At 40.9% G+C, this 14,414-nt stretch overlaps 1 protein-coding gene across 1 annotated transcript in view; it reads left to right on the forward strand.

Moving 5' to 3' along the window:
- Positions 1-14,414, forward strand: part of IL12RB2 (interleukin 12 receptor, beta 2) — a 77,799-nt gene that overhangs the window by 45,366 nt on the left and 18,019 nt on the right. The window contains exons 9-11 of the mRNA XM_014541058.1: positions 1,019-1,219; positions 5,604-5,702; positions 5,794-5,952. Of these exons, the coding sequence (XP_014396544.1) occupies positions 1,019-1,219; positions 5,604-5,702; positions 5,794-5,952 (459 nt within the window). The remainder of the gene's footprint in view (positions 1-1,018; positions 1,220-5,603; positions 5,703-5,793; positions 5,953-14,414) is intronic.

Here is a 14,414-nt window from a genome sequence, read left to right on the forward strand (position 1 = left end):
GCATGGCTGCCGGCTGCCATCTTGGCTGACAGTTAATTTGCATAAGGATATGCTGATTAGCCAATGGGAAGGGTAGCGGTCGTACGCCAATTACCATGTTTCTCTTTTATTAGTGTAGATATATATATATGAAATATGTGAATTATTAATGGAATGATTTAACATTGTAATAGCATCAATTTTCCCTGAATTATATAAGAGTTTATTTGAGCCAAACTGATGACATATGCCAGGGTATAAAGATCTCAAATCTTTCTTAAGGGTGGTTATGCCTTCGAAGGGTATTCCTTCTGGCACCACTTCTGTTAACCTAGATGCACAAAAACAATGGACAGGGCTGGCTTTAAAAACTCTCACTTAAGTTACAGGACTGGGGTGTGACTATCCACCATGACCTGCCCAGTTAGGAATTTATGATTTATTACAGCACTTTTTTTTTTTTTTTGTCTACCTCAGTAAAGAGTTGGAGGGAAACCTGCTTGTCACTTGGAGACTGGGCAAAGAAGGGGTTGAGGCAGCAGTCTAAAGGAATGAGCTAAATTTACATATAGGAACAGGATGGATATATCCCAGAAACATAATGTTGTATGGGGGGGGGGGGGGGTTAGAAAAAACATTAGATTTACTCCCAACACAGTTCATGAAATAGCAACTCACAAGCACACAGCAGCACTAATTTCCAAGGATCCATATATATCTGAATAGACACTTATATAAGCTGGATTAGAAGGATTCCTATTACATTCACTAGAGCAGGTACCATTGGGGACACAAAAATGGAAAGTGAAGTGAAATATGAAGGGGAAATAATTCTATAAATAACTCTACACAGGGTCCTTGTCCAAGTTGCTGATGGCAGATCTCCACGAATTGAGAAGTACAATGAACTTAAATCTGTGAACCTGAAGACCTTAAAAAGAAATCAGTTCTTCTAAAACTTTGCTAGGATGAGTTGTTATGTTTTATATCTTTATCCACAGTGATTTTTGTTTTTGTCCCTCCCCACTTTCCCCAAAAGGGTTGCTGGCTCCTGGCCAGGTCTCTGCAAACTCAGAGGGCATGGACAGCATTATGGTGATGTGGGAGCCCCCCGGGGAAGCCGCCTCTGCTGTCCAAGAGTACGTGGTGGAATGGAGGGAGCTCCATCCGGGGCGCGGCACGCGGCCCCCTCTGAACTGGCTACGGACTCCCCCCTACAACGTGTCCGCTTTGATTTCAGGTACTTGATTGTTCACCTGCCTTCAGGAGGGTTACTAAATTCACATTTGTTTGAGGAAATTGCAGGTGAGAACCCAAAACCCTGCCCTTCAATTACGAGTGGCTACATGAGAATGCGGGACAGTGATCACCTAGGGTCCTTCAGGACAGCACCCCAGAATACACCACGGCAGCTATAGAAGGCCAACCAACTGGTCGCCTAAAAGCTCCAGTATCTATGGAAAACCCACGTGCCTGACACGGTGCCATATAAGTGAATAAACCAAATGAGTGTGGCTGAGAGCTAAGTAGTAACCAGTCAGTGTGATGGGCAACTTACATTGGGGAGTTCATTTAAGTCTCAGAAATATCATGTGCAGCCCATTATATAGACAAGGATTCCATTCTTGCTCTTTCATGCTCAGGTCTGCTGCCTATTTTTGTGATAATAAATTCAGAATTATCTATCTAACTGGTGTCTCTAATCCTCAAATTTTTCAAATCTGTCAATGGTTACAATCAAGTGAAAGAAAGCATCTGAAAGCATATTGAGATGATTGGACAAAACTTAGGCAATGTCCTTTTTAAGTGTAAGTTTAAGTACTAGTTCTGCAGCCAGACTATCTAAATTTGAGTCCTGGCCCTGCCCCTTTCTAGGTTGGATAATCTAGGGAAAATTAATTTCTCTGTGCCTTGGTTTGCTTACCTATAATATGGGGATATTAATATTATCTACCTCATTGGGTTATTGTGAGGATTAACTGAATTAATATAGAGAAAATGTTTGGAACAGTGCCTAGCATATTTTAAGTGCTTGATAATTTAGCTAGCTAGCATTATTATTATTATTATTATTATTAATTATTATTTTACATAGCTAAGATTTTAATAGATTTTCAAGCTCTAAATCCCATAACACTTCCGTCACATCCTGACAGTCATTGCACCTGTCCAGGAGGATACACACACGGAAAAGGCAACAAATTTACACGGATAGAATAAACAGAGCACACTGCGTGATAATACATGAGCCGGTCCTTACCTGGGTGCCCTTTTTTATAGTCTAGCAGCTGCTCAGATTTTTAGTGAGTTGTGTTCAATTGTAATCACTACACATAAACAGAATGCTGCCCAGTGAGCCACAGAAGGTGAGCAAGTCCCTGGGGTTCTGGAACTTTTAATGTGGAAACTACTTAGCATATGGAAGAGAATTCTAGATGAGGGTGGGGTGGTTCGATGGCTGCTGCTGGCTTTGACATACATGAAAAGGAGGATGCATTCTTTACTGTTTTAGAGGGCAAAACGAGGCCTCTTCATGGAAATTATAAGAAGGCAGATGCCCGCTCTCTTTTGAGAAGGAACTTTCCTTGTTATGGTCTCTCATAGGACAAGTGATTGTCCCTGGAGTTGTTGCAGTAGCACCAGTTTACGTTGAGGGCTGCTTTGCCTATCAAATCAGATGAAACAGTGCCTAGAGCAGGTGTTTAGTGAGCTCTAAAGTGCTGCAAAATTGCAAATGCTTATTGTCAACTGAATTAGGATTTACCCCTGCAGGATAGTTTAAATCAGTGATGGCAAACCTATGACACGCATGTCAGAGGTGACACGCGAACTCATTTTTTTGGTTGATTTTTCTTTGTTAAATGGCATTTAAATATATAAAATAAATATCAAAAATGTAAGTCTTTGTTTTACTATGGTTGCAAAGATCAAAAAATTTCTATATGTGACACGGCACCAGAGTTAAGTTAGGGTTTTTCAAAATGCTGACACGCCGAGCTCAAAAGGTTCGCCATCACTGGTTTAAATCATATAGTCCCTACAGTTCTTTCCTTTTATGATTCTACACAAATACCATAAAGTAGATGAAAAGAGAGAATGGTTTCCATATTTAGGAAACTAAAATGTTTTTAAGCATTTTAGAAATATTCATTTGAATTAGATCCATATACTGGTTGGTAAAATAACTTTAATAATGGTTTTCTTGCTACTTGAAAACACTTGGTGAACTATTAGTTTGTGTTGCTGTTACATTATGAAAATAAACTCTTAAAAAATTAAGTAATTCACACCACGAAATCAGAAGGGCCCTCTCTCCTCAGTGAGATGACTCATTGCCTTCGCATCCTCCGCTTCTGGCTGGGGCCCTTGCTTGTAGTGGGCCTGAAGACAGTCCAGCTCCAGGACTGTAGGTCGGTGAGACTAGGCGAGGGATCATCAGTCCCGCCCTGTCTGCATAAAGATGGTTCAGGCCATACAGAGCCACACCTTTTACAATAGGTGGCCATCGCCATGTCTAGAAAACCTTCCCTTATTCCTAGGCTATTTTGGGCCCCCCTTCTGCATGCTCCCTCATTCTTCCTCTAGGTCAGTGGTTGGCAAACTGTGGCTCGCGAGCCATATGCGGCTCTTTGGCCCCTTGAGTGTGGCTCTTCCACAAAATACCACGTGCGGGCGCGCACATACAGTGCGATTGAAACTTCGTGGCCCATGTGCAGAAGTCGGTATTTTGTGGAAGAGCCACACTCAATGGGCCAAACAGCCACATGTGGCTCACGAGCTGCGGTTTGCCAAGCCGCAGTTTGCCGACCACTGCCCCATACTTAATAGGGGAAATTAGCTTTCTGCAGAAAATCCACCTAAAAGAGTATTTATAAACATGGACACCAGGTATATAGGTATGCTTGCCAATATGAGGAAATGAGCTGGTAGTTGGGGCCAGGATGAAGAAATAAAAATCTTAACATTGTGGGGAGCAGGGCTAAGGAATTTTCGAGGTGGAGAGCAGACATGATTAAGGAGTGTTTGTATAAGATTTAGCCAGTTCAACGGGGGAGTCCTCAAGATCAGAACCAGGGAACTAGCTTGCTAGGGCTCCACGCTTCACGGAAAAGGAAATGTCACCTGAGTTAGCCACATTTTCTTCCCTCCTCCACTAAGGGTAGGCTCTTCACAAGCAGCAGCCCACAGCTTCTGTAGAGCCATTCCCAAGGCTTCTGCCTTAAACACAGTTTGCATGGCAAAATGTAACAAAAGCATTTGCCGGCTGAGCTCATCTGGAACTCCCACGCCTCTGTGTGGCACCGTGGTTGGTTGGCACCTTCCTCGACGAGTAGCAGAGCAGCCAGGCACTAGCCACTCTGAAATGAAATGTGATTCCATTCTCCACGGTGCCCTTGGGGCCCCCGGGTCTGGATGCCACCCACATATAATCTTTGGATTCCTGGACTGAGCTGACTGTGTCCCTACCTCCATCTCACTTAGTTCATGAATACAAATGGGAACTCACCCGTGGCTTCGTCTTTTCTCTTCATGGTCATTCTGACAGAACTGGTGGTGTGTTTGAGCTTTATATGCTGCGTATTTGCTGGAATATTTAAAGGACAGCGAGTTTTCTTATAAAACACACAGTTTAGTAAATTATTCAGTGAAATTCTTCTTCCCCAAACAGGAAATGTTAAATCCTAATCAGTCGTCCATGGTAGGGGACCAGATCTACCTATGGCAGGGCTTTAAACAATATGGGAGAGAGCTCTTGTTTTGACCATAATGATACTATAGTTACCTAGTAGGGATTATCTCTCTTTTTCCTTTAAATTTTAATGGGGAATTTAAAGATATGTCATGGGCAGTAATACGAGAGGGGCCTTTTTCTTTATAACAAGTAGAGAGAATGGAAATAAGGAGCTTGGGCAGGAAAGAGCGACTTGCCAATAAACTTTGTAGCTGATAGAAAACTGCAAAGGGTGGCAGTTTAAAAGCTCCGAAGGTGTATTAACATTCCCGGGGATCTTCCAAATCTTCCACGCTGTGAAGCAACTGAGATCTAATTGGATCATGGTGCGGGCAGGTAGGGAAGGAGCAATGGGTCGGATTTCACTGAGCGTGCCCTGGTTAGCCACACCCGAACGTGTCACCCCACGCTCCCCAGTCAGATCCTGATAAGCCTCTGTGGAATTGAAGAGCCTTCCAGGTTCTATGCCTGAAACACCCAGCCTCACTTTTTGATAAATGGCAAATGATTTATTTGTAGAAGTCAGTTGGTTTTTTTTCCGGAAGGAAAGTTTTGTTTCAAAAGCGGTCTGTGTGGTTATATTTAAATCCTGGTTGAGACTGGGCTAGCTTTTGTCTCCTTAATCACGATGACCCTCAAAAGAAACTCAGGTTTGCTTAGTTGTTCACTATGAGGTGAACTTTGGAGTTGGGAGCTGTGGCTTCTAGGAGGCGGTTCCATAACAAATAGGAGGCTGAGATTTTGTAACAGGTCATTCCTTTACCCTTGAGCCATCTTCACACTAAGAAAAGGCAAGAAATGCCTTGAATGCGTCTGTACAGATATGGAGGCGGCTCCTTTAGTGACTCACAGGTAATACCGCCTCTGTGATAAGAGCTCTCTTTCCTTGCAGAGAACATAAAACCTCACATCTGCTATGAAATCCGCGTTCACGCACTGTCAGGGCACCGGGGAGGATGCCGCTCCATCCGGGGTGACTCTGTGCACAAAGGTGAGTCTTGGGAACCTTTGGCAACGTTTTGCTTTAGTTTCATGATTTGGATTTAGAGGGGTGACAACGCCTCCTGTGCTCTACTTTACAGCACCACTGAGTGGCCCCCACATTAATGCCATCACAGCGGAAAAGGGGCGCATTTTAATTTCATGGGACGAAATTCCAGCCCAGGAACAAATGGGCTGCATCCTCCATTACAGGATATACTGGAAGGAACAGAGCTCCACTTCCCAACCTCGATTTTGTGGTACGTGTGAGAAAAGAATGCTGCGGGGCCTTCCTTGTTCAGATGCCAGGAGAACATAAGCACATGCATGTGCATACATACACAAAGTGCTGGTACCGTGCCTGGCACTTAGTAGATGCTCAATAAATATTGTGAAATTAACTGAAGGAAGGAAAAGACATCTAAACTCATAAGCACAGTTACTGGATATATGTTATGTGCCAAACAAATTAAAGAAATGAAGATGATAGACCAGGCTCTCAAGGAGCTTACTCACATGGGGAGGTAGCATTTCAAAAAGCAATAAAGACACTTTAGTACTATTATATAGACCCTTGAGGTTTACAAGGAATGCATTTGGAGAACTTTTTGAGTTCCCACATTTGCAAATAGCATTATAGCATACTATTTTATTCTCAAAATGGGTGAATTACAACTTAATTCCTTATGACCTATAATCTATATATATAAAAGGTTAATATGCTAAGTGTCTGACTGTACGACTGGTCGCTATGATGCGCACTGACCACCAGGGGGCAGACGCTCAATGCAGGAGCTGCTGTGACGCGCACTGGCCATTTGCAGAGAAACGGCACCACAGACCTGGCACCGACAAAGCAACACTCGGCTTCCCCCAAGTGGGACACAGGCCCTGCCACCACCCTGAATCGACAGACCACCAAATTGCAGCTGACACTGTCGAGACCCCATGGTGCAAAATGCGGCCCACAACTCAGCCCAGCCTGGAAATGGTGGCTGTGGGTGCCGGGTAATGACATCACGTAGCAATGCCCAGCTACCTCTCCTTAGCGACTAGCCTCCTTGGAGTTTCTTCAGCCCAGGAACCCAACTTGTTTTATAGCCAGGTGCAGACATTTTATAGTAGAAGTCCTGGAGTAGGTAGCTAGGAGACCTGGTGGAATCCTATTTTCTTTTCATTAGCCAGAAAATGGAGATTTACAAAGTTTAGAAACTTGACCCAACTGAAAAGAGGAAATGGTGGAACTTGAAAACGACTTCAGGTTTTCTCACTGTGCAGATGATAGTCAAATACTGCTGCAGTTAAATATTTTACCCTTTGTTCTCCCTATGTGATTTACAATAATAGTCTGCTTCATGTTGATATTTACTGCTGTGTTGCTGATAATTACCTGAAAGAGAAGTTGAGGTGCTTCACTGGGCTGGAAAAAGTTTTCGGACATGGTCAGTTGTATGTTGCTTTCTCTTGAGTCCAAAGAGCATGTGACGTTAAAGTTAAAGTTGTAAATACTTCATCACAAGGGAAATTAGTCAAGCACTCTGAAAGTGTTTTTACTCTTAATGTGGTATACAGGGAGATATTAGAATAAGTTTAATCAATTTATCAGTCATTGTTTTTATCAATGTTGTTTTTATATCATGTTTTTGTTGTTTTCATGTCTTTATTGTTATATCATGTTATTGTTTATTCCTTAATCAATTTATATATTATTTTCATGTACATTTTACTAATTCTTTCACCTCTGACACTTCTATTATAGAGAAAGGGCGAATAGCGATATTTAAATATTTCTTCTAATTAATTTCCTTTCAATGTGCACGAATGTGTGCACTGGGCCACTATTTATTCTATAAGACTAACGCAATTAAAATAAATTCTGGCTGGAGTATAATCTTGAGTGACTTCATGGATCACTTATTCATAGCAGCTCCAAGGCACCTGCCAGACTTGATGTTCTAATTTTGATTTATTCTGGCTTGCCCTCCTCCTTATTTCAAAGGCAGCTTTCTTTCAGGAGAATTTATCATAAAGAAGCAACTTTTTTGTTCATTCATGAGAGCTAGTCAGTCCAAGAAGAATGTAACAGAGCCACCTTGAGATGTGGGTGCCAGGGTACTGCCTGCAAGAGGGATTTTTACCTGGGAAACTTGAGCCATTGGTCCTCTCTCTTGACCTTTCAAGATCTGGTGTTGCTTTTCTGAGTTAGGACTTTTGAAGCTAGTTAATTTTTATTATATAAATAATACTTGCAAATAATAAAAACATTCAAATAGTTTAATAAGACATAAAGTCGCCCGGTGCATGTGATTGCCCAGTTGGGGTCGCTAGCGGAGCTTGTAGGGGAAGATTGTTTTTGGGGAGCCTGGAAAACAGAGCTGGGAGTGGCGACTGGTGAACCAGCTCTGGGCGGAGCTGGTTCAGGTACAATAGAGAACTCCTGGTCAGAGAGGACTTAAAGCCTTGGAGGTCAATCCAGACACACTGCCACCCAGAGGCAGAGCCACGAACTGACTCTTCTGTACATACAAATACAGCAGTAAGGGGAACCAATACGGCCTGCCTTAAAATCAGGACTGTGGCTTACAACACGGAGGAACAGTGTATCAGAGGGAAATTCAACATTCTCCTGAATTCCGGGCGTGCCAAAAAGAAGAGTAGAAGATCTGAAGCACCTGCATTACTGCACATTTTTATTTTATTTTTTTTTAATTAATTACTTTTTCACCTTTTAACTAAGAAAACATTGTTTTTCTTTTTTTTTTCCCATCACCTGATTTTACCCTTTCAACTACTACATTTTTATTTTTAACTAGTATTATTACCGCTACCATTTTACCATTTTTTAAAGTGTCATTTTCTTTTCTTTTATTTTTTTTATTTTTTTATTTTGGGACTAATGTCCTCCATTCTATTTTCATCGTTCCTTTAGCAACATTTTTCTCTACCTCAATTTGCCTCTGTGCTAAACCCTCTTCCCCACTTTTTCCCTTTTGTTGTCCTGTTTCTCTTACCCTACTCCAGCTTTAGATTTTCCCTATTCTTTTTACCCCCTGTCAAAATTTCACCCTACTTATATACCCTATGTCCAATCCCCTGCTCTAAATCCTTATACACCTTTCCCTTATCTTCCTTCACTATCCAAATTTTTTTCTTCTTCTTCTTCTTTTCTCTCTCTATTGTTTATTGTTGTTTGCTCGATTGACGAGTATATTGGGGGTTTTTTTAGGATCGTTTGTGAGGTTAGTCTGCTTATTCTTTTTATTTTTCTCCCCCCGCCCCCCGGTTATTTCTGTGCTTCTGTTTTCCCTTGCGTCGCTTGATATTATTGGTTGTTTGTAGTTTGTATTCATCTCCAGGAATCTGCTGCTGTAAATTGTTGGTATTAGTGGCGGTTCTATAGGAGTTTTCTCCTCATATAAATAGTCTCTTCCCCTATTATACTTCACTCTCTTTTCTTTCTTACTTTTTTTCCCCTCTTCTTTTTTTCCCTCCCTTTTTCCAATTTTATTTTTGCACTCCTTTTTTTTCTTTTCTTTTTTCTTTCTTTCTTTTTTCTCTTCTACCTTTTTCTCTTCTTTCTTCCTTATCTCCTAACTCTCTTAGCTCGGGTGGCCACCTTTATTTGGGGTTATTGATATCGTAAATACATTCGTGTTCAGTGCCTGGTACGTTGTGCCTTGTTGTGTTGTATTTTGTGCCTTTAAATCAACGCAGCAGATTCAAGCAACAGCGGCCTCCTGATCTCCACACGCTCTGTCTGGGGAACAGTTACTGTGTGTGAAGCCTCCCTCCACCTGCCAGAAGAGCCACCACAGCTGTGAACAGCACCCACCAGAGCCCCTGCTATCAACGGAGGAGCCACTGCTACCACAACCGCCCAAGGAGCAACCACACCCCGAGGAACCACTGCCACCCAGGGAGCAGCCACTGAACGACTCAACAACTAGATATGTCAGTGAGATCAAACATGGGTAGACAAAGAAACCCCCAAAGGAAAGAAAAGGAGGACTCGCCAGAAAAGCAGCTAAGTGAGACAGAGGCATGCAACATGACGGAAAAAGAATTCAGAATAAGGGTCCTAGAGTACATGCACCGGTCGGAGGAAAAAATCAATACCATATGCAAGAAGCTAGAAGAATCAGATGAAAAATTCAATACCATATGCAAGAAGCTAGAAGAAACAGATGAAAAAATCAACAACTTAAGTAAGGCCCAAGAAGAAATGAAGAGTGATATAGCTGCCATAAAAAACTCCATTGAAAGTATCAACAGTAGACTAGGAGAAGCGGAGGACCGAATTAGTGAATTAGAAGACAAGGAAGCAAAACACACCCAAACTATACTGCAAATGGAGAAAAAAATTAAAAGACAGGAGGAGAGCCTAAGGGAGCTTTGGGACAACATGAAACGAAACAACATACGAATAATAGGGGTGCCAGAACAACAGAAAGATGAACATGGATTAGAAAACCTATTCGAAGAAATAATATCAGAAAACTTCCCTGAGGTGGGGAAGAAAAAAGTCACACAAGCCCAGAGAGTCCCAAACAAGGTGAATCCGAAAAGACCCACACCAAGACACATCATAATTACCATGGCAAATGTTCAGGACAAAGAGAGAATCTTACAGGCTGCAAGAGAGAGACGGAAAGTTACATACAAGGGATCTCCCATTAGATTATCAAATGATTTCTCAACAGAAACACATCAGGCCAGAAAAGAATGGACAGAAATCTACAAAGTGATGCAAAGCAAAGGACTGAATCCAAGAATACTCTATCCAGCAAGGCTATCATTCAAAATTGAAGGGGAAATAAGAAGCTTCACAGACAAAAAAAGGCTAAGGGAGTTTATCACCACCAAGCCAGCCATGCAAGAAATGCTAAAGGGACTGGTGTAAAAAGAAGAAATAACAAGCTCAGAAAGAAAACAGCCACACACACAAAAAAAGAAATGGCTACAAACAAGTACCTTTCAATAATAACTTTAAATGTAAACGGACTAAATGCTCCAACCAAAAGACATCGAGTGGCTGAATGGATAAAAAAACATGACCCATACATCTGCTGTCTACAAGAGACCCACCTCATTAGAAGGGACTCACACAGACTGAAAGTGAAGGGATGGAAAAATATCTTTCACGCAAATGGAAAGGAAAAGAAAGCTGGGGTAGCAATACTTATATCGGACAAAATACATCTCAAAGTGAAGGCCATAACCAGAGATAAGGAAGGCCACTTCATAATACTAAAGGGATCAATACAACAAGAAGATATAACCCTGGTAAACATATATGCACCCAATGCAGGAGCACCCAAATTCATAAAAAAACTCCTGGAAGATATCAAAGGAGAGATCGACAACAATACAATCATAGTAGGGGACTTTAATACACCACTGACACCACTGGATAAGCCCGCTAGACAAACAATCAGCAAAGAAACAGCAATCCTAAATGACTCACTAGATCAGATGGACTTAATTGACATCTTCAGAACACTTCACCCCAAAGCCATGGAATATACATTCCTCTCAGGTGCTCATGGGACATATTCAAAAATAGACCACATATTGGGTCACAAGCAAAGTCTCCACAAATTCAAGAAGATTGAAATCATAAAAAGCTTCTTCTCAGACCACGATGGCATAATGTTAGAAATAAACTACAATAAAAACAACCCAAAATACTCAAACACTTGGAAGCTGAATAGCATGTTATTAAATATTGATTGGGTTACCAATGACATCAAAGAAGAAATTAAAAACATCCTGGACACTAATGACAATGAAAACACAACAATCCAAAACCTATGGGACACAATGAAAGCAGTCCTGAGAGGGAAGTTTATAGCTCTACAGGCCTACCTCAAAAAACAAGAAAAAATGGTAGTAAATCATCTAACTCTACAACTCAAAGAATTAGAAAGAGAGCAACAAGAAAACCCCAGAGTGAGCAGAAGGAAGGAGATAATAAAGATTAGAGCAGAAATAAATGACATAGAGACCAAAAAAACAATACAGAAAATCAATGAAACCAAGAGCTGGTTCTTTGAAAGGATAAACAAGATCGACAAACCTCTAGCCAGGCTCACCAAGAAGCAAAGAGAGAGGACCCAAATAAACCAAATCAGAAACGATAGAGGCGAAATAACAACAGACCCCACAGAAATACAAATGATTGTTAAACAATACTATGGACAGCTCTACTCCAACAAACTAGACAACCTGGAGGAAATGGACAAATTCCTAGGAAAATACAACATTCCAAAACTCAATCAGGAAGAATCTAAAAATCTCAATAGGCCAATAACTATGGAAGAAATTGAAGCAGTCATCAAAAAGCTCCCAGCAAACAAAAGCCCAGGACCAGATGGCTTCTCAGGGGAGTTTTACCAAACTTTCAAGGAAGAACTAAAACCTATCCTCCTCAGACTACTACAAAAAATTCAGGAGGAAGGAACACTTCCAAGCTCATTCTATGAAGCCAGCATCACCCTAATACCAAAACCAGGTAAAGACAACACAATGAAAGAGAATTACAGGCCAATATCCCTCATGAACATAGATGCCAAAATCCTCAACAAAATCTTAGCAAATCGGATCCAACAGTACATCAGAAAGATCATACACCATGACCAAGTAGGATTTATCCCAGGAATGCAAGGATGGTACAACATCCGTAAATCAATAAACGTAATACATCACATAAACAAATTGAAAGAAAAAAACCACATGGTCATATCAATTGATGCAGAAAAAGCATTCGACAAAATCCAACACCCATTTTTGATAAAAACTCTCAGCAAGGTGGGAATAGAAGGATCATACCTCAACATAATAAAAGCCATATATGACAGGCCCACAGCCAACATCATACTCAATGGACAAAAACTAACACCATTTCCCCTAAGAACAGGAACAAGACAGGGATGCCCACTCTCGCCACTCCTCTTCAACATAGTCCTGGAAGTATTAGCCATTGCAATTAGACAAGAAGAAGAAATAAAAGGCATCCAAATTGGAAAAGAGGAAGTAAAACTGTCCTTATTTGCAGACGACATGATATTATACATACAAAACCCTAGAGACTCCATCAAAAAACTACTAGACTTAATACATGAATTTGGCAATGTAGCAGGATACAAAATTAACCCCAAGAAATCTGAGGCATTTCTATACACCAATAGTGAACTTTCAGAAAGAGAGATTAGAAAAACAATCCCATTTACCATCGCACCAAAAAAATTAAGCTACCTAGGAATAAACTTAACTAAAGAGGTAAAAGACCTCTACTCAGAAAACTACAGGACGTTGAAAAAAGAGATAGAGGAAGACATAAAGAGATGGAAGAACATACCATGTTCTTGGATTGGTAGAATCAACATCATTAAAATGTCCATACTACCCAAAGCAATCTATAAATTCAACGCACTTCCCATTAAAATACCAATGGCCTACTTCAAAGATCTAGAACGAACTCTCCAAAAATTCATCTGGAATAAAAAAAGACCCCGAATAGCTGCAGCGATCCTGAGAAAGAACAAAGTAGGTGGGATCTCAATGCCAGATATCAAGCTGTATTACAAAGCCACTGTTCTCAAAACTGCCTGGTACTGGCACAAGAACAGACATATAGATCAGTGGAATAGAATAGAGAGTCCAGAAATTAGCCCGAACCAATATGCTCAATTAATATTTGACAAAGGAGGCAAGAACATACAATGGAGCCAAGATAGTCTCTTCAATAAATGGTGTTGGGAAAATTGGACAGATATATGCAAGAAAATGAAACTAGACCACCAACTTACACCATACACAAAAATAAACTCAAAATGGATAAAGGACTTAAATGTACGACAGGAAACCATAAAAATTCTAGAAGAATCCAAAGGCAACAAAATCTCAGACATATGCCAAAGCAATTTCTTCACTGATACAGCTCCTAGGGCAGTTGAAACTAAAGAGAAAATGAACAAATGGGACTACATCAAAATAAAAAGCTTCTGCACAGCAAAAGAAACCATCAACAAAACAACAAGAAAACCCACTGCGTGGGAAAACATATTTGCCAACGTCATATCTGATAAGGGCCTAATCTCCAAAATTTATAGGGAACTCATACAACTTAACAAAAAGAAGATAAACAATCCAATCAAAAAATGGGCAAAGGATCTAAATAGTAAAAAAATAAATAAATAAATAAATAAAAATAAAATACGTTATTTTTTCTAATACTGTTAATGTTACATTCATGTTGAAAAAAAAAAGACATAAAGTCAAAATTATCCCTTTCTTTATACTTAGACTGTTAGCAGTTCTTTGTATGTTCATTCAGAAAAAATTTTAAGACCTACACAAGCCTATCTATATATATAAAAGGCTAATATGCAAAGTGTCCCCTCGGGAGTTCGACCGGGAGAATGGGAGTTCGATCACTCGCTATGATGTGTGCTGACCACCGGGGGCGGCACGGAACATGGTGAGCGACCAGCAGCAGTGGGGCGCTGAGGGAGCAAGGAAAGGAGGAGGCGGGGAGGCGGGGAACCTGATCAGCCCTGATGACCCGCCAGGCCTAAGGACCCTACCCATGCATGAATTTCGTGCACCAGGCCTCTAGTGTTTTGAATAATCATCTGTATTCTGATCTTTTTTGTTTGTTTTAATCTTTATTGTGGAAAGTATTACATATGTCCTTCTCCCCCCCCCACCCCCCATTATCCTC

Source organism: Myotis brandtii, unplaced genomic scaffold (assembly GCF_000412655.1).
Source record: "Myotis brandtii unplaced genomic scaffold, ASM41265v1 scaffold26, whole genome shotgun sequence".
Classification (NCBI taxonomy): domain Eukaryota; kingdom Metazoa; phylum Chordata; class Mammalia; order Chiroptera; family Vespertilionidae; genus Myotis; species Myotis brandtii.